The sequence below is a fragment of the Alosa alosa genome, chromosome 2 (assembly GCF_017589495.1).
Source record: "Alosa alosa isolate M-15738 ecotype Scorff River chromosome 2, AALO_Geno_1.1, whole genome shotgun sequence".
In the NCBI taxonomy this organism is placed as follows: domain Eukaryota; kingdom Metazoa; phylum Chordata; class Actinopteri; order Clupeiformes; family Clupeidae; genus Alosa; species Alosa alosa.
The window spans coordinates 16,144,358-16,167,912 of NC_063190.1; the positions used below are offsets into that span (position 1 = coordinate 16,144,358).

The window sequence follows — 23,555 nt, forward strand, 5'->3', positions numbered from 1 at the left end:
GCCCTTGAACTTCCCAGGTGCTCATGAACGCACCATTCACCAGAATGCCTTACTGGGGCAGCTGAGCGCTCAATAAGCTGCTGCATCATCCACTATTGGCTTGATGCTATGCCACTCCTTCACCAAAGAGGCCATTGTGCTAGCAAGGGCCTATTAAGCCTCATGCTTCCTCGTCCTGTGTTTGCCCAAGGGGGGCAGAACCAAGCTCGTCGTCTCACGGCCACTCACCCATTAGAAGTGGCTTGCGAGGATGGCTGTGAACTTATCTCAGAGGATCCCCTTGAAGACGAAGATACATTGTTCCCGGTAACTTTATTCACCCTGCTTAATAACGTGCAGATGGAGAAGGGGAGATCATTTTGGCAGCTTGATGGGTCTGCCCTTGAAGCGAGTGCATGATCAGAGTAGGCACATCACACAAAGGGTATGGCATCTTCCAGACAGTTCTGAAATCCAGGCATGGCAATGGACTGAAACGTAGACATAAAGTGCAGCCTAAACTCAGTGCTGCACTGGAGACCTCACAATCAGGGTGACCAGACATCCGTGACGGTCCCAAAATCCAAGCAGTTGTCCCGAATCCTGCCCTAATTGTCCCGAAAATTAGTCTCTCTCGAGTAGTTAAAGTCTGATAGAACATTCTCATCTGGTTACCCTACTCACAATGGTACTAGAGCTGGTGGCTCAGAGATAATGACTTGTGTGTATCAGCAAGATGTATGTAATTACGAAGTAAAGGTTTTGTCAGAGTTTTTTTTCTTCCGAATTTTTTTTCCTGGGACACTGAAAGACCGGGGTGCACGAAACTTGTTTAGCATGTAGCCCCACAAGGATGACACGGAACCATTGTTTTTCATTTTGATCAGTCGCCCCCATGCCGGATGGACCCCTTAAAGAAGGGTAGGGGGGACAGAGTTTTCTGGGAATATCTCGAGAACTATAGGGCCTAGGAGGACCACATTGTTTTAGTATGTTTGTCTTAAGGGGCCATGTCAACACATCTCATATCCACTCATTTGAGGTATAGCGCCACCTAGTTAAAAATGAAAAAGCAAAAATGAGGCCTTGGAATCACAGGTATCTTTGGCTGACAGGTTTAAAACGGCACAGAATTTGAAGTGTAGGATCATTATGACACCCCCTGAATGCATGCCAAGTTTCGTGGAATTCCGTTCATGGGATATGTGTACATTTAGTGACTACACTACGCATGCACAAACACATGCACTCATGAGCACACGCAAACACACACATAAAGATACATGCACACACATGCAGGCACACACACATAAGCACAGACACAAACACACACAGGTACGCACACTTGCACACACGCATAAACACACACACACATAAAGACACGCACACACATACACACACAGTAGACATGCAGGCATACGTACACATGCACACATAGACTCACAGGCACACAAGCACACACACACATAAAGACACACGCACACACACATAGTAGACATGCAGCCATACGTACACATGCACACACAGACGTACACATGCACACACAGACTCACACGCACAGGCACACACACATAAACACACAAGCACAGACACACACACACACACACACATAAAGACACACGCACACACATACACACACAGTAGACATGCAGGCATACGTAAACATGCACACGCACACACAGACTCACACGCACAGGCACGCACACACAAACACACACATAAAAACACACGCACACACAGTAGACATGCAGGCATACGTACACACGACGCACACACGCACAGACTCAAAATGCACACACACAGGCACGCAAACACACACATAAATACAAACACATACACGCACGCATGCACAAACACACCCACAAAAACAAACACACACACATAAAAACACACACAAGCAGGCACACGCATACCTAACACACCCACTCACAAGCGAACACGCACAGAGAAGCACACATATACACAAAAGCAAACGCACACATGCACACACTCATTTACATACACAAAAGTTACAAGAGTAGGGGATGGAGACAAATTGACAAGCGTGATTTATTTTTGCAGAGAGAATGTGCATGACTGAGCGGCGGTCATATTTTGTACCGCTTTGCGGTACATCTAGTTATTATGGGCGCCATAAGGGCATGACAGGTGTGTACAATCCCTAGGACCCTGGTTGGAATTGGGTTTTTGGGAGTGGGAGTGGGATTGGGTTAACTGAAAATTATGTCATAGAGCGCGGAATTCCATGAGGTGGCCCTGCGCTGCATTTACACCCTGTAGACATTCTAGGATCTCACATATGGTGCATAAACATACATTTTAAGCAGAATGTCTAAGTAGCTATACTGAATATGCTAGGTCCTTTTAGGGTCTCTCAATGGTCAACCCAGCGGTCTGTGGGGCTTACGTTGTGCAGGTTTTCAGGGCCTCTGGCCCCCTATGATCTCTGATCAACTGGGCCAGTACCCGGTTGGCCCTTGCATTAAACTCGGCCTTGTCACCAACGTTATGGCGAGGGGGCACGGTGGTCAGGGTGCGGAGCAGCTCCATTGTCCTCCGGGTGGGTTTTCCATGGCTGAAGCGGATACACTGATGTTTCGAGTCACTGAGTCTTGAGTGCAGTTCCAGTCCTGGCACTCTGAGAATCCTTTAACTTTAAACTGAGAAACCTGAATTGAAACCTCATTGAGACGGATGTTAACATAGACATAATCCAACATTTCAAAATCATTTTAACAGGTAGCCCTATTAAAGGATATCTGAAAAAGGTAGGCTATGCTACCTAATTGCATTTTCATGCCAATTAAAATCTACATGGTAATCCTACAGAGGGCCTAGGACTGTATGCACATAATCAATGATGATATCCAAGTTTATTAGCCTACGAGGAGGACGAGTAATTTGATACTTATCTTTACAGGCAGGTTAGGCCAAATGAAAACATTAACATGCTTATGTGCAACAAGAGTGCTTTGAAAATGTGAAAAGCTGAGAACAGTTTACATCCACATGCAAACTACACGACTATGTCCTCTACGAAAGGTGCTATTCTAAAACGAGCAAAAAACATAAGAAAGTTTTCTGATCTTCTTTGATCCCGTCCCAAAATCAGTAGCCTAATTGTAGACTAAGTAGGCTACCGTTTTCAGTTGCTGCTGGGGCGTCAATCGGCCCCTACCTAGCCTTCTAAAGCACCTAACGTAATGATTGAAGATGTATTAATCTCTCTTTTTCTGAACAGTGCATAAGTGTAATGTGCTTTCTGTGTGGGTGATTCTGACTGTCGGTCAACCCAACACCCAATCACGAACAGGCTTACATGAACGATATTTTCACTCACTGCATGTACAGTACCGTAGCCTATGTTACAAAGTGTTAAGAGACACGTTAACCGAAGGAAGAGAAGTGGACAACGATCTGTAAGAATACCAGCCTGAAGTTACAAAACATTTCACCGGCTGGCCTGTTGCAGGTAGGCGCTGGCACAATTGTGCTTGTATCACACTTTTATTTTCTAACCACTTCGATAGGCTACCCCCAACACCCAGGAAGCTATACAAGTACTCATGTAGAATAGTGCCTATGTAGATAAACACGGTCATCTGTTCACTAAACATGTCTTGTGACACCTTCTGAGTAAGCATTTCTATACACTGTACTTCGAAAAGTTTGAGCAACATGAGTGAAGTCCGACGCTGTAATTTGAATGATGATGGTACAAACAGCTAGGCCAGTCATGAACATCCATTCCACATAGGCTTCTGCACAAGGCTCCACAAGACCGGAGAGAGAACACTTAAACGTACGGGGGGAGGGCAGGAAAAACAAGCACAGAAAATTGTTCGAGTTAAACGAAGAACTCCAAGCTATCATCACTGAGCTGTTATCTAATTTAGACAAATGCATGGAAAAGATTATCCGTCAGTTTGTGACTTGCGGTGTTTCGCTTCGTAAAGGTTGCTAGCGTTCATCCGGTAAAAATAAAAGTGCTCGGTCTGGGTAGCTCCAATTTGTGTTACTGTACAGCTAGTACAGAACTGTTATGATGTGTCAATAAGTTTAAAGGTGGACGGAGGCTGTAATGAGAAGGCCCTGGTGTTTGAGCTTGGTTACAGAGGTAAGTTTCCATTTTGAGATACCGTCATGACAGAAAACTTGGGGGTATTTTATCTCTGCACGGATTCCAAGTGTCGTTTGTCAAGAACATTCTGTTATTCAGTGCAGTATTTGTGTCAGTTATTGCACCGTGGCCGTGGCAGACTGCTGGCTCCTAATGGTCTCGCGATTAAAACACGCATCGATTAATAAACATGTCGTTGTTTTACTTAGTACCAGGTCTCGATGTCGTTGGGCACTCTTTTCAAGTCACTGTTCTGTTAAACGGACGATGCAAAACGTAGAGACAATATGTACGACATAGCTAGGCAAGCTTGCTTTCCTCTGAGAAACGGAATAGACACTTCCCTCCTCAAATGCACGGTTACAGTGTAACAAACACCTTGACACAGGCTTCGAAACCGTGCAAATGGACAATTCTGTAGAACTTGAGTCACAAAAGTGAAGTGATGTTGGTTATGACTGACCCAGGGACTTGAAACCATTGCATGTTGAGCTAATGACACGTTCAGGGGGCTATGAGTCGCATCAGAGAGCTAGCAAGCTAGCGAGCTACTTTTATTCCGTTTTACAAATCGGAAAGCTAGACCAGTCCAATCAAATGTTTCATTGCAAACGTCGATACTGATTACCCCAAGTTTAAGTAATGAAAGGTCACAGTTTGTCATTGATGGAAATCTTTCGTAGCGATTGCTTTGGCGGAGTTTGACAGGAGTGAGATTTATACTTCATTTTCCCCAAAGCAAGATGGACTCTCTTTCGCTTGTCTGTCTTGTCAGACCTCAGATCGACATTTTGCACTCAGATGCAAATTTGACGTTGGTCTAACAGAGATTATTTGGATAAATAAGCTAGTTATGCTATTTATTGTGTCAAACTTTTGGTGGACCATGTATTCAGGAGATGTTGGTGGTATGTGCTTCTTGATTCACCGATTAAGTCCCTTTGGATTGCAGGGAGCACCGGTCTCACCTGAAAACTGAACGCTGCAATTACTGTAATCTAGTCGACGCAAGTCTACTGGACACTGTTTTGATTGTTTGGTGTCAGTTATCTACCTGGGATAAAAGCTATATTTGGTCGGGCAATGGAGATATATTCGAGTCCAACCTAGCGATGTCCATCCATTTATTCGAGTACACCAGCATTTTTTGTCGACTGTTCACGTAGCCTATGCCTCGCACATTTTACAAAGTTAACGCCACGCCGAGGCAATGCAGAATATGTCGCTGATTTTGAGTATCTTGGTAGGCTATATCATTTAGTGCCATAATCAAAGATGTAGCCTATTCTTTGACTGAGGACGCAGTGTTTTTATTTTGTAGGTCATCATCATCGCATGACAAAGCCTGAGTGACAGATTCATCCTCATCTTTCAAATACAGTGTTACCATATTCTGTGACTAAGTAAGTACACCTACAGTTCATTCCATGTTATTTTGCGTTTGCACAGGTTCGTTCACCTTTTACTAATTCTGTTAAACCATCCCATCCCGTTTCAATGAAGGTGCCCAAACCGTCAACCTGGTTGTTCAACTTCCACATCTTATTTGACAATCTGACCAGTGACCTAACTATCTCCCCCTTAAATGTATTAGCCTACCCTAGCCTAGGCCTAGGGTTATAAAGGTGGGGCATATCCTTGACTGATAAATGTTGAAACCTAGATGGTGTGATTAGTGGTCACACATTAGCCAGATGTGTGTTGATTGTTAATTTAGGCAATGGCTGTTCTGCTCTTATTTACAGGGATATATTTTGTATTCAAAATCTGTCAACACTTTGAATCCTTAGACTTTTTGGACTAAAATGACAGGTGATTGTGAAGGGAAATAGGCCTAATGCTGCTAACCCCCCTCCACCCACACACACACACACCACACACAATGCACCAAATATTGATGTTAAGATAGAAAAACATTGAAAAAAAACTTTACTGAAGTGCTATTTAATTTAGCCCTGCACACGCTCGGACTTGAACCCGCGGAACAGCAGCACCTCGAATCAGGAGTCAAGCGTGCTGACAATCGAGCTAAATGCTCAGGCTACTAGCTTTCATGCCAGCAGCACTCCTGAGGCGTCAGGGAGTGAGGTTTACCAACGTTCCACACGCACAGCTAGCTGGCATCGGTTACACAGTATACACGGGTTTCCCGTTTACCAATAAAACAAGATGCACGCGCAGCCGTGAGGCAGAAGACGCTTGGTGGCCGTCCACAACATTAGAAACTTAACCTAAATAGGCTGTTGTAAGCTACAATTGGATTTTTTTGTATACCCCTGTTGTCTCAATGATAATAACATCTCATTTCAGACTATATTTCAAAGTTTGACGATCATTTGGATTATTAATATAACATCGTATTTTGTCATTTTTGGCGAAGACATGCATTCCGTTAGAGATATTGAACATATTTAACATTCTCTAACCATCGTGATTTCGAATTGGTGCAGTTTTCAGCACAAAAACTCATTTTATTCTTTTGCTCTTTTGCATTGCTCTATGCTGTTCTATGGTGCTTTCTGCCTCTTGGTTGCGCACGCATGTTTTCGTGACGTTCCAAAGAAATCCATGTATACTATAGTCCTTAAAAAAGGCTAGGATACTTGTTACTTGCGTACATTTCAGAACCCATAGTTTTTTACTTTCACTTGAGTAAATAGGTTGAATCAGTATACTGATAAAAAAAGTCTTTTTTACCAGAAGTATCTATACTTCTGCTTAAGTGTGTAATTTTGCCATCTACTGCTACCTTTACTCTTCAAAAAAAAAATTTCAATTTCTGTTGAAAACCAAATAAGACTTCTGTAACAGAAAAACAGTCGCTAGTATTCTCACTTTCAATGAGAGCGGGCCGTTTGAGTGGTACCATGGAGATATTAATTGAGGAAGGAGGTACTGCCCCCATTCATTTTAGTGTTCCATGCTAGGCTAGCTACTTCAGCCAAACATATATGTAATTGGCTGCCACCATCCTTCAAAATTGTGCCCGATACTGTAATCACTTCCGCCCACGTTTTCACAAACAAGCCAGTTAAGTTCCACATTACAGATGGCCACAAATTATGTTGTCCATGTGGATTGGCCTCCCATCTTGCAAACTGTTAATCCACATAAGACAACATATTTTTATGTACACCTGTATGTGGTACCTAGGGTTGTTTATGGCTTGTTGGTGAAAATGTGACTGGAAGTGAGTACATGTCAGACATCATTTTTAAATATGCTGGCAGCTAACTTGGATGCGTACTGGCTGAAGGTAACCCTCCAAATCCTGAACCCCTAAGTGCTACAGTGGGCAGGGACAGTCCTCCTGAGATCTGTGCTGCTAGTGTGATTGATTTTTTTTTTTTGATTGATTTTATTTTGACCACTTATATATAAAATATGAAACAGTACTCTGTGTCATACATTAAAATACATAGTCAGGGATGACACAATAAAGCCCAAAGACTTTTTTCCATTGTGGTCCCTAAGGACAGGGACAAGTGGCAGCATATCACACATCAGTCATTCATCATACATTAAACATCCATATTATACAACAAAAGCAATAAAAATAAGTAAAGACTATGATTGGCGCCTAAGCCATACCTTGAAACCCTGTTTAAAACTGCCTATGCCTGCCTATGGTAGACTGTCTTGAGTGTACCAGGTAGGCTTCGGAATCGGTTCCGGTTTGAAACCGGCTCCAAATGTTCCGATCCATCAGAATCGTACACGTCCACATGTTAACGATTCCACATGTTAACGCCACAATTCCACAATATGGTAAATTTAGAAATTTTAAAGCATTCAACTAATAAAACCACTTTAAATTAGACATTCCATTCAAATCCATAAGTGTTCAGCAAATGGTACAGGAATCGATATGGAAATCGATAAGCAGACTCAACAATGGCATCGTATCGATAATTTCTTAACAAGGTATCCTAAAAAATATTTTGTTTTAGCCAAAAAAATTAAAAAAATTTTAAAGCATTCAATGGTGATTACGTGAGGGAATGAATTTATGTATTGACACTGCACAACTTGGTATTCATTCTGCAGGTTATAAAACCACTTTAAATTAGACATTCAAAGCCAACAACGTTATATTGAAATTTGACTCAAAGCCATCCTATAAGTTCCAAAAAACAACGTCGTTCAGCGTTAAATAAATAAATGGTCCAACAGGGAATCGGAGCTTTGATGGAAATCGATTAGATCGCGCAGACGCGCATTGAATGAATGAATCCATGTTTAATGACATCGATAGCAGAAAGCAGACTCAACAATGGCATCGAGCAGTCTCCATGTTGCGGAACCATTTTTTGAGAGAATGCTGAATGCCCATCCCTAGTAGACCAGGTAACCTGTTCCATCAGTTTGTGTGAATGAAAAAGGGTAGTTCTAGCATAAAGGAAACGTTTGGTAGGTTCCACTTGGGCCTATGATTTGTATTGGTTGGAACATGCAAGTTTTCAACCTGTCCCCAATAAAAAATAAATATTTGGGTCGGTTCTAAATTGACAGGGTCGGTCGGGTTACGGCAAACGAAAATATTTTTAAGGATGGCCCATCGCCCATCCCTAGTACCAGGTAACCTGTTCCAAAGGGTAGTTCTAGCATAAAGAAATGGTAGTTCCAGCATGAATCGGGAACATGCTCACCTGTCCCCAATAAAAAAATAAGCGCAACGATCTGTTAATAAGTAAGTCAAAGTCATAAGTCTCTCTCTTTTAAAAGATTCCAAATGGAAAGGTGCATGATTGGGTAATTTGCCATTAGGCTGAGTTATGTTTGCTATGCATTTTCTTACAAAAGCAGTTAAAACATGACATAAATTGTGAATTATTAAGATTTATTTTGCCACATGTTCTTTACAATTATGAATGATTACATTTTAAGTTACATTTAGTCATTTAGCTGACGCTTTGGTCCAAAGCCACTTACAAAGAGGGGAAAATCTAGGTACAGTGTGGCTAGGACATGTTAGTGCAGTAATACGTACTACAGTGCCCTCCACAATTATTGCCTAAAGGGCCTAAAGCTAGCTATTGCCCCTTTGCTAAAATAGGCCAATCAAATTTACTAAATAACAAGACGGTTATTATCAAATAATAATCTAACAATAAAACAGAAATACATGCAATAATTCACATGTACATATCATTTTAGTTGAGAGCAGTCATCATTTTACTTGATGATGGTCAGAGATCATTTTGAAAGTTTTACAGTATTGTATTGGATTGTTTGGGTGAAAGGAGACAAAAGATTTCACATCATATTTTTATTGGTTAAAGTGCAACATTCATCCAAATGGTAATTTAATTGGCAAAGTGGCAAAGTAGCTAACTAGATATGGTAGGACAATTGATTTCTAGGTGGACACATCCCCTAGTATGGCAAGCAGATATGGGCAGGTGAGAAGCAGAGCTGTAGGACTTGAGTTTGGTCTTGGACAAGTCCAGACTTGACTCACTGGTATTTGAACTTGGACTTGTCTTGGTCTCAGCCTTGGTTCTTACCAAATATTGTAGTTGGTCTTGACCTAATCCACGGGCTTATATACTGCACCGATTGACGTCATTTTGGTCCGCAATGGAAATGTACACTCATCAGAGCAGAGTTTCTTTTTAAATCTTGTATGATGCCTGAATGTCATGTCCCTTATCAGAGGCTAATTTCACAATTTTAACCAGAAGTGCAAGCTTAGCACAACCTGCTGCAACAATGATTAGTTTCTCAGATTACCAAACCAATACAGTAAAACTTAATGATTAATAATAATAAACATACCTTGATATGGTACACTGAAAATTATCTAAATACTGCACTATAAGGTCCACTGCTGTTAAAGACAGGCAGGGGGTTTAAGTAGCCTGGTAGGCCAAACTCATTCATAGTGATTAAAGTCTGGTCACTCACAATCGAGAAACCTTTCCAACACTACACATAGTAGTGTATGGGTGTAGGGCATAGGGCGTAGACACAACTTAACTTTGAAATCATTGGTCCAGCCTAACCAACCACATTCATCAGAGATTCCTAACGTTACTTTCTACTTCGCCTAAACAGCATTAGCAGTCAGGAAACGACGTATGTGGGCCTACCTTTGCTGTAAATAAATGCACACATTCTACCAACTGCAATTTTTGATGCTTGCAGGCGTTGCTACTACCGTTTACCACAGCCACTTTCCATTTCGAAACTATAGCATCATCCCTTCTCGTCGCTGATTGGGCAGGTAATTTGACGACCGATGGAAACGTTAGTGAACGGAGGTGTTCCAGACTAGTATCTCCCTGAAAGAAGATCTAGGTGGCCGTGGCCAGGCTAGGGTTTAAGCATACCAAATTTCAAAATGTCATAGCGTTTTTAAAATATACTGTAGAAATATGTAAATTGTATGGACAGCATTTCACAAAACTTGGTGTGCATCCAGAACCATCCAAACTGTGTGCAATTTGCCCAATCTCATCACAAGATTGACCCCAGGGACCAAAAGTCTCTATGCCTCATTAGCCTAGTGGGGCTACATGCCCACCAAGTTTCTAGCTAGGGATAGCACTAGTGGTGGTCATATTAATTAGTGATAACAATGATTACATGATTACATAATTACATTATCAGATTGTTTTAAACCCGCCAATGTTAATGTGTGTTAATTAATGTTTTTGGTGCTGGTGGTAGCAGGAAGAGGACAGCACATAACAGAAAAAGATAACTTTAATATGAGCTACATTTTCCTGTAGTAGAAATGGTCTTCATGGCCATTAAAAAAATCAGATCAAATCAACCTGTATTTTGTATTGTCATTAATAGCTTTGTCCACCACTGGAGATTTGTATGGTATACTGTAAGAATAGTCCTAATAGAGGTATTTTTGTGGATTTGTCTAATGATTATGGAGAAGAGTATAGGGAATGTGACGGTCACTTGTCTTGGAACATAGATGAGAAGAAGCCATGCTTAGGCTGTCCAGTGGCAATACATGCAGTAACAAATGTAATAGGAGTAAATGTAGACGCTCTGAATCATCTGATTTCATAGTTTGTAAAAACATTTTAATGTAGCTCCTACTTTAAATAGTATTTTGCATTTATACAAAACCTCTGACTTTTCATTAACAGAGGCAGAGCCTATGCTATATAATATTTTTCTTCTAACATAGATGCCACCATGATTGTAGTTGATTTTGAAGTGTCCTCTTTAAAGTTTCTCTTTCTTTGAAGGGCCACCAGCATGAAAGGTGGAGGCCGCGGGAAGGAGCCACCTGTGGAGGGGGAGGTCAGCGGCAAACGGCCCAAGCGCAAGTGTCTACAGTGGCATCCTCTTCTCTCTAAGAAAGCCTTGGATTTCTCTGAGGAGGAAGAGGAGGAGGATGAGGAGGAATTGGATAAAGTAAGTATATTTGATATATAAAAATACCTGTCCATGATCATACCCATGTTGTTTACACAGGGCTTGACATACTGTAAGTACTCTACTGGTAACGTTTTTTATCGGTTAGGCCTTGCGTCCACACGACCCTGACGTTTTAGGACGTTTTAGGACGTTTTCTAAACTGGGATCCAGAGTGGGTTTTTTTTTTTTTTTTTAAAGCGCCGGTTAACTTTTGCCGTGGCTCGACATGACACTCTGCTTGTCAGAACCAGGGCTTGAAAACGAAATTATTTTTCAAACGTTCCGTTCCGAACGGTTCAGGTAGGCCTATGTTTAACGTTTTCATTCTTGCATGCGTTCCGCCACCAACATATCGGTCCTAAACCGGTTCGGAACGCAAAATATTGTTCGTTCTTAAAGTTCCGGCAGTGTTTGGCGGGCCTATCAAGTCTATTTTTGTGGACTTTACCTTAGAATAGACGTACTCATTAATTCCCATTGATTTAAGCCTATACCGTAGCTATGCCCAAAAATAATAAATCACAGGCGGCATCCAAAAACATTCAGATGGGCTATCCATCCCATAGCCTACAGACTTACTGTAGGCCTAACCTATGCCTATAAATAATTATATCTCAAATTTCCCGTTTAACTCTTCTACATAGAATAGGCTATAATTGCGCAAACATTTCAAATCCCGACTTTAAAACGACAAGGCGTGGACAGGCAAAATAGGCTATTACGCATAGGCTACAAACAATTTCCAAATCAGTTTCAGTAGCCTACGCTACGAGCTGGCCTAAGATCCGAAGCTCACATTAACAGTGTAGATGCGGGCTTGTTTTTTTATTGCGTGCAGAGGGAATTTGAAAGACAATCGATTATCCCACCCCTCGGACTGAGCACTGCCTAAGGTGAGTGCCCAGACCCTACATTTTAATGTGGGTCTGGCTCGTCAGGCTACCGGTATGCAGCATTTACGTATGAAAACAAGAATGAATGATTGATTTGAAAGTAGGCAATTAGCCTATATAATATTAGATCTTCAAAAATGTCTGATAGCCTAATTTCAGGCACAGAAAATGTCCTTGCTTTAAGCCCTGTAATAGCCTAACCTATGTGTGGTGCTACCAACTGCATGACACTAGGCCTATAGATATTTTCCTAGTGTCTGTTATTTCACACAATGTGAATTTAATGTTTCAGTAATTAATAATTTTTAGTGTTGGATATGTAAATCCTTTTTATCAACTCATAGGTCTAGCCAATTATACAGGGGAAACATTGATTCATAAAATCTGACTAAATCCATCCTATTAGGGTGTCTGGGGAAACCTGTGTGGGCAGGTGACTCCAAGCCTATGGACTTTTGAATAATATTCAAAGAAAGGTTAATCAGAACAATAAATACCGTTATTAACCAGTTATCTAAAATGGAAAATAGCGTTTTCAACAAAAATGTTGTTCGTTTCTGTTTTTTTTCCCTGAATAAAACATTTTATATACAATTATACTAGTGCAGTGCCAGTACCAGTAGCATAATTACATGCCTGTAGGTAGGCCTGCTTTAAAAACAGAATGATAAGGGAAAACATCATTCCAGCTAAGCATTCAATAATGAATATTGAGTATTATTATATGATAATATATTATAATAAATGTGCAGTAAGCAGAATGTCACATTTTTTACAGATGAAAATGACATAGGCCTAACAGCTGAGCATAAACATATGTTTAGCCTAATTGAATAATTTGATGATAGAGAAGACAAACTAACTGTCATATGAAATTTGCAACGATGTGACTTTGCAAAAACAGTCTCTGGTAGCCTATAAGTGACGTGTGGCATTCTGAAGCCGTCTTTAAATTTGGGACTAGGGCTGGGTGATATGGACCAAAACTGATATCCCGAAATTTTGGGGCTGATTGGCGATATACTATATATATATCGATATTTTAAACAAAAAGAGCTAAGTGTTTCGTATTCACTCAACACAACCAGTTTGAATTAGACTGATTTCAGACTGCTCTAACACAGCTGTGCAAAAAAGTGTAAATAATAACTTATAGGCCTACCAATACCAATAGGCATAGACTACAGCTGCTCTAATAAAGATGTGCAAATAACAAAAGACCAATAGGTCGACCCTGAATGACAACACAGGCCTACATTGTACTGCACAATGCAGTATTTTGGACACAAAGTTTTCTTGTCACACAATGCAGTTTTTTCGTAAGGGTTTGATATGGCCTAGATGACCAGCAAATTTATGATGGCCTAGACATGTGTGACTTGCTATCGATAACAATTAAATAGTTTTAAATAATTAGGGTACTTAAACACTGTAACTGAGTCACTCACCAATAGAGTGTGGTAGACACTACCATCATTTTGTACATGTTCATTAGCATTTTTGCATGTTCCGGTTCATAAGACAAAATCCCTATGCGCGAATGAATGGAGTTTCAGGAATCATAAAAACTGCTCACAAGTCCCTGCGTGCATATCCTTTTAATAAAATCAGCATGTAGGTTGTCTCCGTGAGGACTTTAGATTTGCTATATATCGCTAATGCAAGCTAATTAGTGTATTTAAATTAGCTATGTACCAAAAATGACATTTTACAGTGACTCGAAGAAAAGCTGTAAACAGTGTTGAAAGGCTGCGTGCACAAAACCGCTTGGAGTTCCAGTGGAATTTTGATTTCACGACGAGAATTCTCGGTCTAAACGTTGCTGTGCCGACAATACAGTATGGCCAGCCTAGCACCAACCTCCGATCACGGTAAACAAAATCTTACTCTGTGTCCGTCATGTTTGAAAGTTTGTAGTGTTGCGAGGGAGAACGTGCACACGCAAGGGGCGCAGTTGAGCAGAGCTGCGGCTGTGGTCTGAACACAGAAGTGCAAGTCGCTTTGATAAAATTGCCCATTATTAAACATATTATATCGGTATGACGATATTGTTTCAACTACATATCGATTTCAGAAATATATCGGTCGTAGTCGTAATACTGATATATCACCCAGCCCTATTTGGGACCAAGCTTGGGATCTTGCAGTCAGAATTGTCGTTTGTGTAATCAAAGTCCAAAGACAGTCCAAAGTAGCAGTAAGTCTGTCCACATGGTCAAATGAGATGAAAATTGACAAGTGGTCATTCTACTGAAACTGCTCTTCTGTCTGTGATTGAAGCATTGAGAGTAGCTAAGTCCTCTATCAGAAATCAGTATTGATTCTACTAGATTTATCTGCAGCCTTTGATACTGTTAATCATGACATTCTCCTTTCTACACTATCTGAACTGGGAATTTCTGGGAAAGCTCTTGACTGGTTTGAATCTTACCTTAAGGGATGTTCTTTCAGCATGTCTTGGCAGGGACAGATATCAAAGTCTCATCATGACCTCACCACAGGTGTGCCTCAGGGATCAGTATTGGGGCCCCTGCTTTTCTCAATTTACACCACTTCCTTAGGTGAGACCATTCGCTCCCATAGATTTGACTTATAATTGCTCTGCGGACAACACTCAACTTTACCTATCTTTCCCACCTGAGGACTGTTTCCCATCGGATTTCTGGATGCCTTAAGCATATTTCAGTCTGGATGAAAGATCGGCACCTTTAGTTTAATCTCTCAAAAACTGAGCTTCTGGTGTTTTCAGCTAAAACGGCTATTTGTAACGGCGCCAAGGGAGAATAGGCTACAGCCTTCAGCTCAGAAGCATCGACTACCATTCTAACTACTACCGGAGGAGACTGGCCTTTTATGCTCAATTTGCAAGGGTGTGGTTCAAGAGGACGTCATAGGTACAACGTTCTGTGATTGGCTTTCTCTTCCTGCCATTCAGTCAGCCACACCCAGACACACCTACACACACCTATTTGCCATTAACATATTAGGCAGGCTCCTCAGGTAGAAATGATATACAGGATGTTCTAAACATTCATACACTTAAATCATTGTACTCCTTGTACTGAGACTATAAAAATGATACCAAACATGAATACATTTACAGTTAATAACACAAACATATAATTCAGCTAAAGTGAACCCTAAAGTCTTTGTCTACCCAAAGACAGAACAAAGGAGCTTGTGGACAGATGGTAGGAGCAAAAGGTGCCCAGCCAGTGGGGAACATTTCACACCTACATCTGCATTGAATAGATCAAAGCAAGAAAGAGAGAGTACACTTTCAATGTAAATGGAGCTAAGCCTCCATCTAGTCTGGGGCAAAAATAATTCCCATCATTACTGGCCTACCTGCTTTGTAGTAAGATCATTGCAACTGATTTAGAATGCTGCAGCACGCCTGGTCTTCAATCAGCCAAAGAGAACACATGTAACGCCTCTCCTAATTACTCTCCACTGGCTCCCTATAGTGGAATTAAATTTAAATCTCTCACTTTGGCCTATAGGACTGGATCTGCTCCCTGCTATCTTATTTCAATGATCAAGATGTATATCCCCAACCGCCCACTGCGGTCTTCTGATGACTGTCTGTTGTGTCGACCAGCCATAAACGCTAGGTCAAATTCAAGACTCTTTTCCTCAGTGGTTCCTTGTTGGTGGAATGAGTTGCCCAGTGCTCTCGGTTGATAGTTTTGGGTCTTTCAAGAGGGGTCTAAAGGCATATCTGTTCAACATGCACTTATGGTTTGTATATTATAGTATTTATTTATTTTCATTAGGCTATTGATTGAATTGACATTGTTGTATATTATTGCTGTTCTCCTTGGTGTAGTCTTGCCACCTTTTTAAGTAGTTTACTGTTAAATGTAACTATTGTATTGTTGTTATTTGTATATTGCTTTGGACAAAAGTGTCTGCTAAATACCATAACTATAACCATAAAATGGCCATTTTTAAAAAATTTAGCATATTTAAGAAGTATATTTAAAAAAATATTCCTATGCTCCTGTAATAGTTTTGACTAATGTTACTGCATACATATGGCCTAATAGTCCATATGTAACTGTGAAAAAATCCATGAGGGATTTGTGTAGCATATTGTTTGAATGAGAAGCACTTGAAAGGGGAGATGTTTTTTACATTTGGAAGTTATGGCCGTTTTCAGAGCCTTGTAAAATGGGAAAATACATCTGATGCATCTGATGATTGCATATTTCAAATCTGTCTGCCTGCATGTTTTCAAGCACCTATTTTCCAGTAAGCACTCACTGTATGAATGGAAGAGAGTGGACCAAGATCAAATAGTTTGAAAAGAAACTGCACTAGGCCTACAGTATTGCCTACCTGATTTGAGTTTGGGTCCTAAGCCAAACGTAGAGGTCGTTTTTCCATTAAGCGATAATCCATCCATATATTTAGAACTGGCAAAAAGGGCAATCATTTGCACATAAGCCTACTAGAAATGGCAGCAAATTATTAGCATTATAGCATTATGTTAGCCTGGCTAGCGCCACCACTTCTCAATGAGACGTGGTCTGGGAACCAAACGTTCATGGTCTCCAGGCTGCCTTAGCAGCGTGAATCAAATCGCGCGCAAGGCAGCATGGGAACACCCAGGCTAGCATTATGTATCTTATATTGGAAACAGAGGGTGGGAATATAGGCTACTAATAAAGCAGGTGCACCAGCAAGCAGTAGCCTACAAGACTTTCTATTATTCTAATATTCTCATGAACTTGAACTGTCAGTTATATGGTTACTGTATATGGTTATATAGGCCTATTTAATTAATGATTGTTACGCATGAAGGTGAGATTAGAGATTAGTTTGAATAATGACATGAAGCCTCTCTGAACTCCAAATATCAATTCAACACATTACTTAAATGATACAATGACATATTTGTATTTATTTAAATTCACTTCAACAGAGAGTTCTTGCCCATTTCAGAGTCCCTGCTTTGACGTAGGCTACCTTCCCGTTATCGTTACTGCTTCACCACGAAACTTGCACCCCATCAGTCTAATTTTAATGAGTTATGGGGCATACTAAGCCCCAGAAGTGAGAAAGTTTTTTTTTTTGTTTTAGAACTGCATAAATAACCTGAATAAATGAAATGTGTATGATTATGTTGTTATTACTTCATTGACCCAGGGGACCGTGCTGTGTGCACAAAGTGGAGGACCGGAGGTGGTGTGTGGGGCTGTGGAGGAGGGTGAGGAGGACACGTCTGAACAGCGCGCCCGTCGGCCCATGAATGCTTTCTTACTTTTCTGCAAGCGCCACCGCTCTCTAGTTCGTCAGGAGCACCCCCGTCTGGACAACCGTGGGGCCACAAAAATCCTAGCAGATTGGTGGGCAGTGCTGGAGCCCAAGGAGAAGCAAAAATACACAGATATGGCAAAAGAGGTTGGTGGGCCCCCTTCAGGCTGTCAGTAGAATTGCAGAATTACAGGTTAAAGCATCACAATGCAAGAATTGTTTCTGTTTACCCTTTGTTGCAATGTTTAACGTACTGGGTGCCAATGTATACCTAAGTAAGAGTAAGAGTCAAGTTTACGTAGTTCAATATCAGGCATTCAGGGGCGCACATCATTAATGACAGAAGACTCCATTCTGCCTATTATAAGTCAGTACATTGGGCTGCGTTAATTCTCAACTTTTGGGTATTTCTTTCTATGATTTGCTAAACCTTTTTTTTAACCAGACTGTCCAGTATTTTTTGGGTATAGCTGTGATCCATATATTGTGCTATTTTCCATACTTCTCCTGTCACTGTTGTTTAGAGTGTACTAGCAATGATGCAAAACATTGATGTAGTATGCAGTGAAGCATAATAAAACTAGACATACCTAGGGAAGGGTATTGGGGACAGGTGCTAAGTTACCGAATTGTGATTGGTGGATACGTAAATATCGTTAAGCTCCGGAAACAAATGGTGCTGCGTGTAACAAAAGTATGCTTTTGATTGGCTGCATTGATTTTGAATGCATTTATGGACAAAAAACAGTTGCTTCCTCTGATAACAACAGATGTCCAACCTAGCTTTTAGCGTAATCAACACCCCACCACTCCAGGGGTAGCCCATGTTACAAGTCAGCTAATGTTACATTTATAACCAAGAGCAATCACACACATTACAGCAAGCAACCACTCATCTTGACCTACGTTGTAGAACAATAAAGTAAATCTTGTATCGCTCAATACCCTAATATTAAGTCCTGTAGCAAAGATTTGTGATTTTTGCCACAGGCATGAGCCAGCACAACCACACATTAAGTTTTGTTTACTATGGGCACAGCAATAAACCAATATAACAAAACGTACTGATAAAGCTTAACTTTGTTGTCCACTAAATTATACCTGTATCACACTGTTACGTTCATCTTCAGTAATAAATAATGTGTGTAGGCTATGCTAGACATGGTGACTAAGATTGAGTTAACGTTAGATTACTTTGAACAGAGGTGCTAGTGTCATTATGGACTTATGGCAAACAGAGGCATGTGATGATGTAATAGCCTATTAGAAACTCTGTTGGAGCATTTTGAAAGCACATAAGTGCATTAAGACGTATCTGATATTAGAAATGCATTTGACCGCACTAGGACAAGGTGATCCGGCTCATCACAACATAGTCGCTTACATTGTAGCATAATGTATTTTCTCCTCACACAGTGTTTTTGCATAGCTCTACTTGCTGATGAGGTGCATTCAGGTTTTCTGACTCACATGTACATTTAGATAAAGTCATTTATTCTTCACACATTAGTGTGTTTTGGTGTGGGCATTAGTGCATTGGTGGTGGGGATCTGCCGATATTGGGCGGCGAAGGCTACCGATCAGACGTTTTTCCTGCCAGTGGGTTAATATTTTTTTTTTTTGTGATGTAACCGTTATGAAATCTCTAACAGCACTGGCACAAACTGTACTAAAATGAAAAGAGATATGGCCGTGTGAGTGTTGTGGTACAGTATATTATGCATTTCCTCTCCAATAACACCAAGTATGAGGGAAAAGACTGTTTTAATGTTGTTAGTGTTGTGTGAAAAGTTACATTTTTAATGACGCTTTTATTTTCAGCAGAACCCCCACACCCACAAGGGGATGTCCTTAGTTTTTCCCCTTTGTCCTTACTCTTAGACAGAAGGCAGTGATCTTAGGCAGTATTCTCCTTTATTTTTATCGAGAAGACAATCTATAAGAACCAGTATTGATTAGCAGTATCAGTATTGATACCGTTATCGATAAAATCCTAACGATACCCATCCCTAGACATCCCTCATAGCGGTGCATAATATGACTGCCACACTAAGTGACAGAAGATGAGATGCGGTCAAAATGATCAACTAAAATGTTAGATTTTAGAATAGTAGCGTAATTGAATGAATGTGAGATCAGAAATCTATGCCCTTGATAGAGTTTTATACACTGCGGTGACTTTTCAGGCTGAAGAATTGAGATATAATGTAACTGAAATGTAATATGGAAAATAAACTGACATAGATTGCAAGAAGGTAGTTCAAAATGACTCAGATTGGTGTTATTTGACTTAAAGGGCATATCAGTGTCAAATTGAATAACTGACTGTAACTTGTCTGTGTTCTAGTATAAAGATGCTTTTATGAAGGCGAACCCTGGGTATAAATGGTGTCCAACTACCAACAAGCCTGTCAAGAGTTCCTCTCAAACAGTTGGCAATGCCCGCAAAAAAGTCTGGTCTTTCCCCACCAACCCCACGAAGGACCCTCCTGTTGCCAAAAAAGTGCCCAAGACTGACAACAAGCCACAGCTTAACTTTGCCATGGCAGGTATGTTGTTGTTTTTTTATTCTCAAGTGTATGTTTGTTTTATGAATTGTGTTAGTGTTTTGCACTTTGTGATCTCTTGTTCTCACCTTGTGTCCACAGATCCTACTAAAATGGGGGGACTAAGTATGCTGCTGTTGGCTGGCGAGCATGCCCTGACTGCCAGAGAGGTATGATTTCAATTATGTTGTTTTAACCATAACTAACACTACAGGTATTAACAGCCTGATTTTGTCTTATCTTTGATGGTAAAATGTGGCAAGATAGTGTGGTTAATTCAAAGTGCTGTGTCAATATGTACAAATATTTGAATTAAGGAGGAAGGTGACTAACAAGAGGTTTTTCCTGATTTAAACCAAATAACAGAGTAAAACCCTGTCCAGTAGTTCACTGCTCTTCATGTTTTAAAACAAAATCCTTGGAGTGATTGGGTCTCTGCTGTCCTTTTTGCCTATTTTCCATGTTTACATTTATGAATTTAGAACAGACCTCTGTTGTTAACATACAACTCAATTTGTAATTCTGTAGTGAAAATATGTAGGCTTTACTTTCTAAGGAAATCCCATAAAGCTCTACTCTATCCACATATTCTCCTCTCTGGTTTTTGAGGGTGGGCTAAATTGCATAGTGCACATTGGACTAATCAACAGGCAGTCATCTCCATGTCCAGTTCATTACACAATTGCTAAGGTTTCCTGCTGCATCTTCTTTGTTATTGTTGCCACAATCATATGTTACCTGCTAACCCATAACTAAATACTTTAGGTTACACTTTACTTGACAGTATCGACATAAGAGTGACATGACACTGTCATGAACGTGTCATAAATGTTTGACATAACGCTTCTGTTATTAAGTGTCATTCGTTTTTTGTCATAACCCTAATAAGTTAGAAGTGTTACCATACTTTAACATACCAAAAACATTTACTGGTTTCAACACGGAGAGCTTTTGATTCATGAATGGCATCTGCAGTTTGATTGGAAACTGTCCAGTTCAGTTTTAGACTATGCTTAATCCCTCTATGGGAAACTGTCTGACAATGTTTGAATACCAGATGGAATATGGTACAATAATGAATTGGCATATTAATTGATTGAAATATCTCACGTAAACAGTGGTAAGAAAAAAAAGAAGAGATTTTGATACTTTTTGTTTTTATTTGTACAGCTGTCGTCTAACACGTCCCCCACTGTTGACACAAATGCTACAAAACACAATGGAAAATCTGCCCTCTTTCAGCTTGCTGAGGTAAGACCACCCAGATTATGGTATCTGCATTGTTTGATATTGGTAAGACTCAGTCCACATACATTTGATAATATAGCATAATAACTGTCCTCCCAAAGTGTCTATGCAAACAGCCAAACATAGCTATAATGAAATATGTGAAAAGTTCACACTCTTAATGTCATCCACAGGACATTCATGAATGAATAATGGTTGTTGTATTAATATAACCTTAGTGATTTCAAGTATACACTGGAGAGATGTTAAATTCCTAGTGCTATAGGTTGACAGTGTTTTCAATACGTTGACTAATCTGTGGCGGGGCGCCACAAAATCAAAACCGGCCGTCACACATTAATGTTCTATGTTGTACTATTTAAATTAAAGATAAGATAAAATCCTTTCATTGAGCTGCGCTTTTTACGCACGCAACCATTCCTTGCCCCGCCCCGCTCTCTCTTGTAACAAGCCCGCTGCCCCTCCTCTGCATGTGCATTTAACAAAACATTAACGATTGTTGAAGGATTGTTGTTGCCACATAGACCCATTGCATAGAAGACAGCGGGCTAAATTGACCATGCTGCGTAAATTTGTTAAAAACTGCTGCATTCATGTTAACTTGGTCTCATCACAAAGTAGTAGGCCTACATTAAGGAGACTAAACTAAGTTAAGTTATGCACTCAAGCAGTATCTCAAATCTAACGTTAGATTACTGTTTGGATGTCGAGTTTAGTATGCTTACTTACAGCTGCTTGTCAATTTTGTTACTCATGCAGGGCTCATTTTATTGACTCCGACACTGAATGTTTGCAAAATTCCGATGTAAATGGAAAAGTGTTTTACAAGACTCAAAAGTGCTTGTCCCAAGGAGAAGTACAAACCTTTATTTTAATTAACTACATAGAAAACGTTATGAATTGCATCCACACATCAGCAGCCTTTGTAACTGTGTTACAATCGCAAGGGTTCCCTCACGAACGTCTGAAAGTGACGGACACTCAATTAGACCTACAGTTGTCCGCCCGTTGTCCAAGTCAGCTACCGCCAGAAATTGAATCCAATTCTGTGTGAAACACTGGTAGGGGATTTCATAGAGCGACCAATCAACAATCAAGTCTATTTACTGTCAAAAACAAAATCACTTACAAATGAACCTTTGAACCCCCCTCCACACACACACACACACTCATCATGGGTGCAGTGGCAACAAATACCGACACATTCTTTGATCATTCCTCTTCGTTGCTGTGGCTGTTTATGATCCGATCAGCAACGTAACCATACAAAACGCAAATCCTTGATGAGGGCACCAACAAGTACCAGCAAATTCTTTGGTCATTCCTCTTCGTTGCTGTGGCCGTTTATGATCCGATCAGCAACATAACCTGACAAACCACAAGCCCTTGATGTAGGCACTCAAATACCTACAAATTTTTCAGTCAATCCTCTTTGTTGCTGTAGTCATTTATTATCTTCTTATTATATCTTATTATTACTAACTCTTGTTCTAAGGACAAAGCGAAACAGAACATTTCATCAAGTTTGTGTTCTTCTCAGATATCCTCCAACACTCATCGATCTCCTGCGGAATGTAAACAGGAAGAGAAGAGTCCACTGGGAAGTCTCACTGAGGTGAGTGATTTCAGAGCGAATTTGAATTATTAGTTAATGCTAAAACTGTTAAAAATTGTGGTTGATTGTGGTTCGTATACTGGTCAAGGCTGCTGGCTAGCTCTATGGTCTATGCTGTTACCTGTTGTGGGGATTGGAACAGAAAATACCAGCAGCTTCAAAGGCCAAAACCTACCAATATGTCATAGGCAGAAACTACTTAGTCTTGGCAGAGATTTCCCATTACAGCCTTGAACCTGTCCTGCATATGTATACCTTGCCTTTTCGCTGAACTTGTTTTACTTTTGATGATCATGATGTGCCTACTTTTACACAATTGCACAAATCTGACCTGTTTTTATTGTTATTTAAAACGCAGTAACATGACTTACTTCTTGTTTATGACACTTGAAGTTCTGATTTCACTCTTTCTCTTCTAGTCCTCTGGAAGTTCAGTGCCTGGTCCACCAGTCTCACCCAAAAACTATGCCATGTCCCCTTTATTTCAGCTAGCAGAGGTAAACCTATTC

The 23,555-nt window shown here is 40.4% G+C and overlaps 1 protein-coding gene across 4 annotated transcripts in view; it reads left to right on the plus strand.

The window, feature by feature from the left end:
• Positions 1–3,343: 3,343 nt before the first annotated feature.
• Positions 3,344–23,555, plus strand: part of LOC125291153 (HMG box transcription factor BBX) — a 33,036-nt gene continuing 12,824 nt past the window's right edge. The window contains exons 1-9 of one of the 4 annotated variants that reach the window (XM_048237735.1): positions 3,365–3,451; positions 5,421–5,502; positions 11,314–11,482; positions 17,530–17,784; positions 19,985–20,186; positions 20,286–20,353; positions 21,354–21,434; positions 22,972–23,046; positions 23,466–23,543. In XM_048237735.1, coding sequence (XP_048093692.1) covers positions 11,324–11,482; positions 17,530–17,784; positions 19,985–20,186; positions 20,286–20,353; positions 21,354–21,434; positions 22,972–23,046; positions 23,466–23,543 — 918 coding nt within the window. In that variant the 5' untranslated portion in view covers positions 3,365–3,451; positions 5,421–5,502; positions 11,314–11,323. Of the gene's footprint in view, positions 3,452–3,769; positions 4,097–5,420; positions 5,503–11,313; positions 11,483–17,529; positions 17,785–19,984; positions 20,187–20,285; positions 20,354–21,353; positions 21,435–22,971; positions 23,047–23,465; positions 23,544–23,555 lie in introns of those variants that run through there. The other 3 variants (XM_048237736.1, XM_048237739.1, XM_048237737.1) reach the window with 3 other exon arrangements.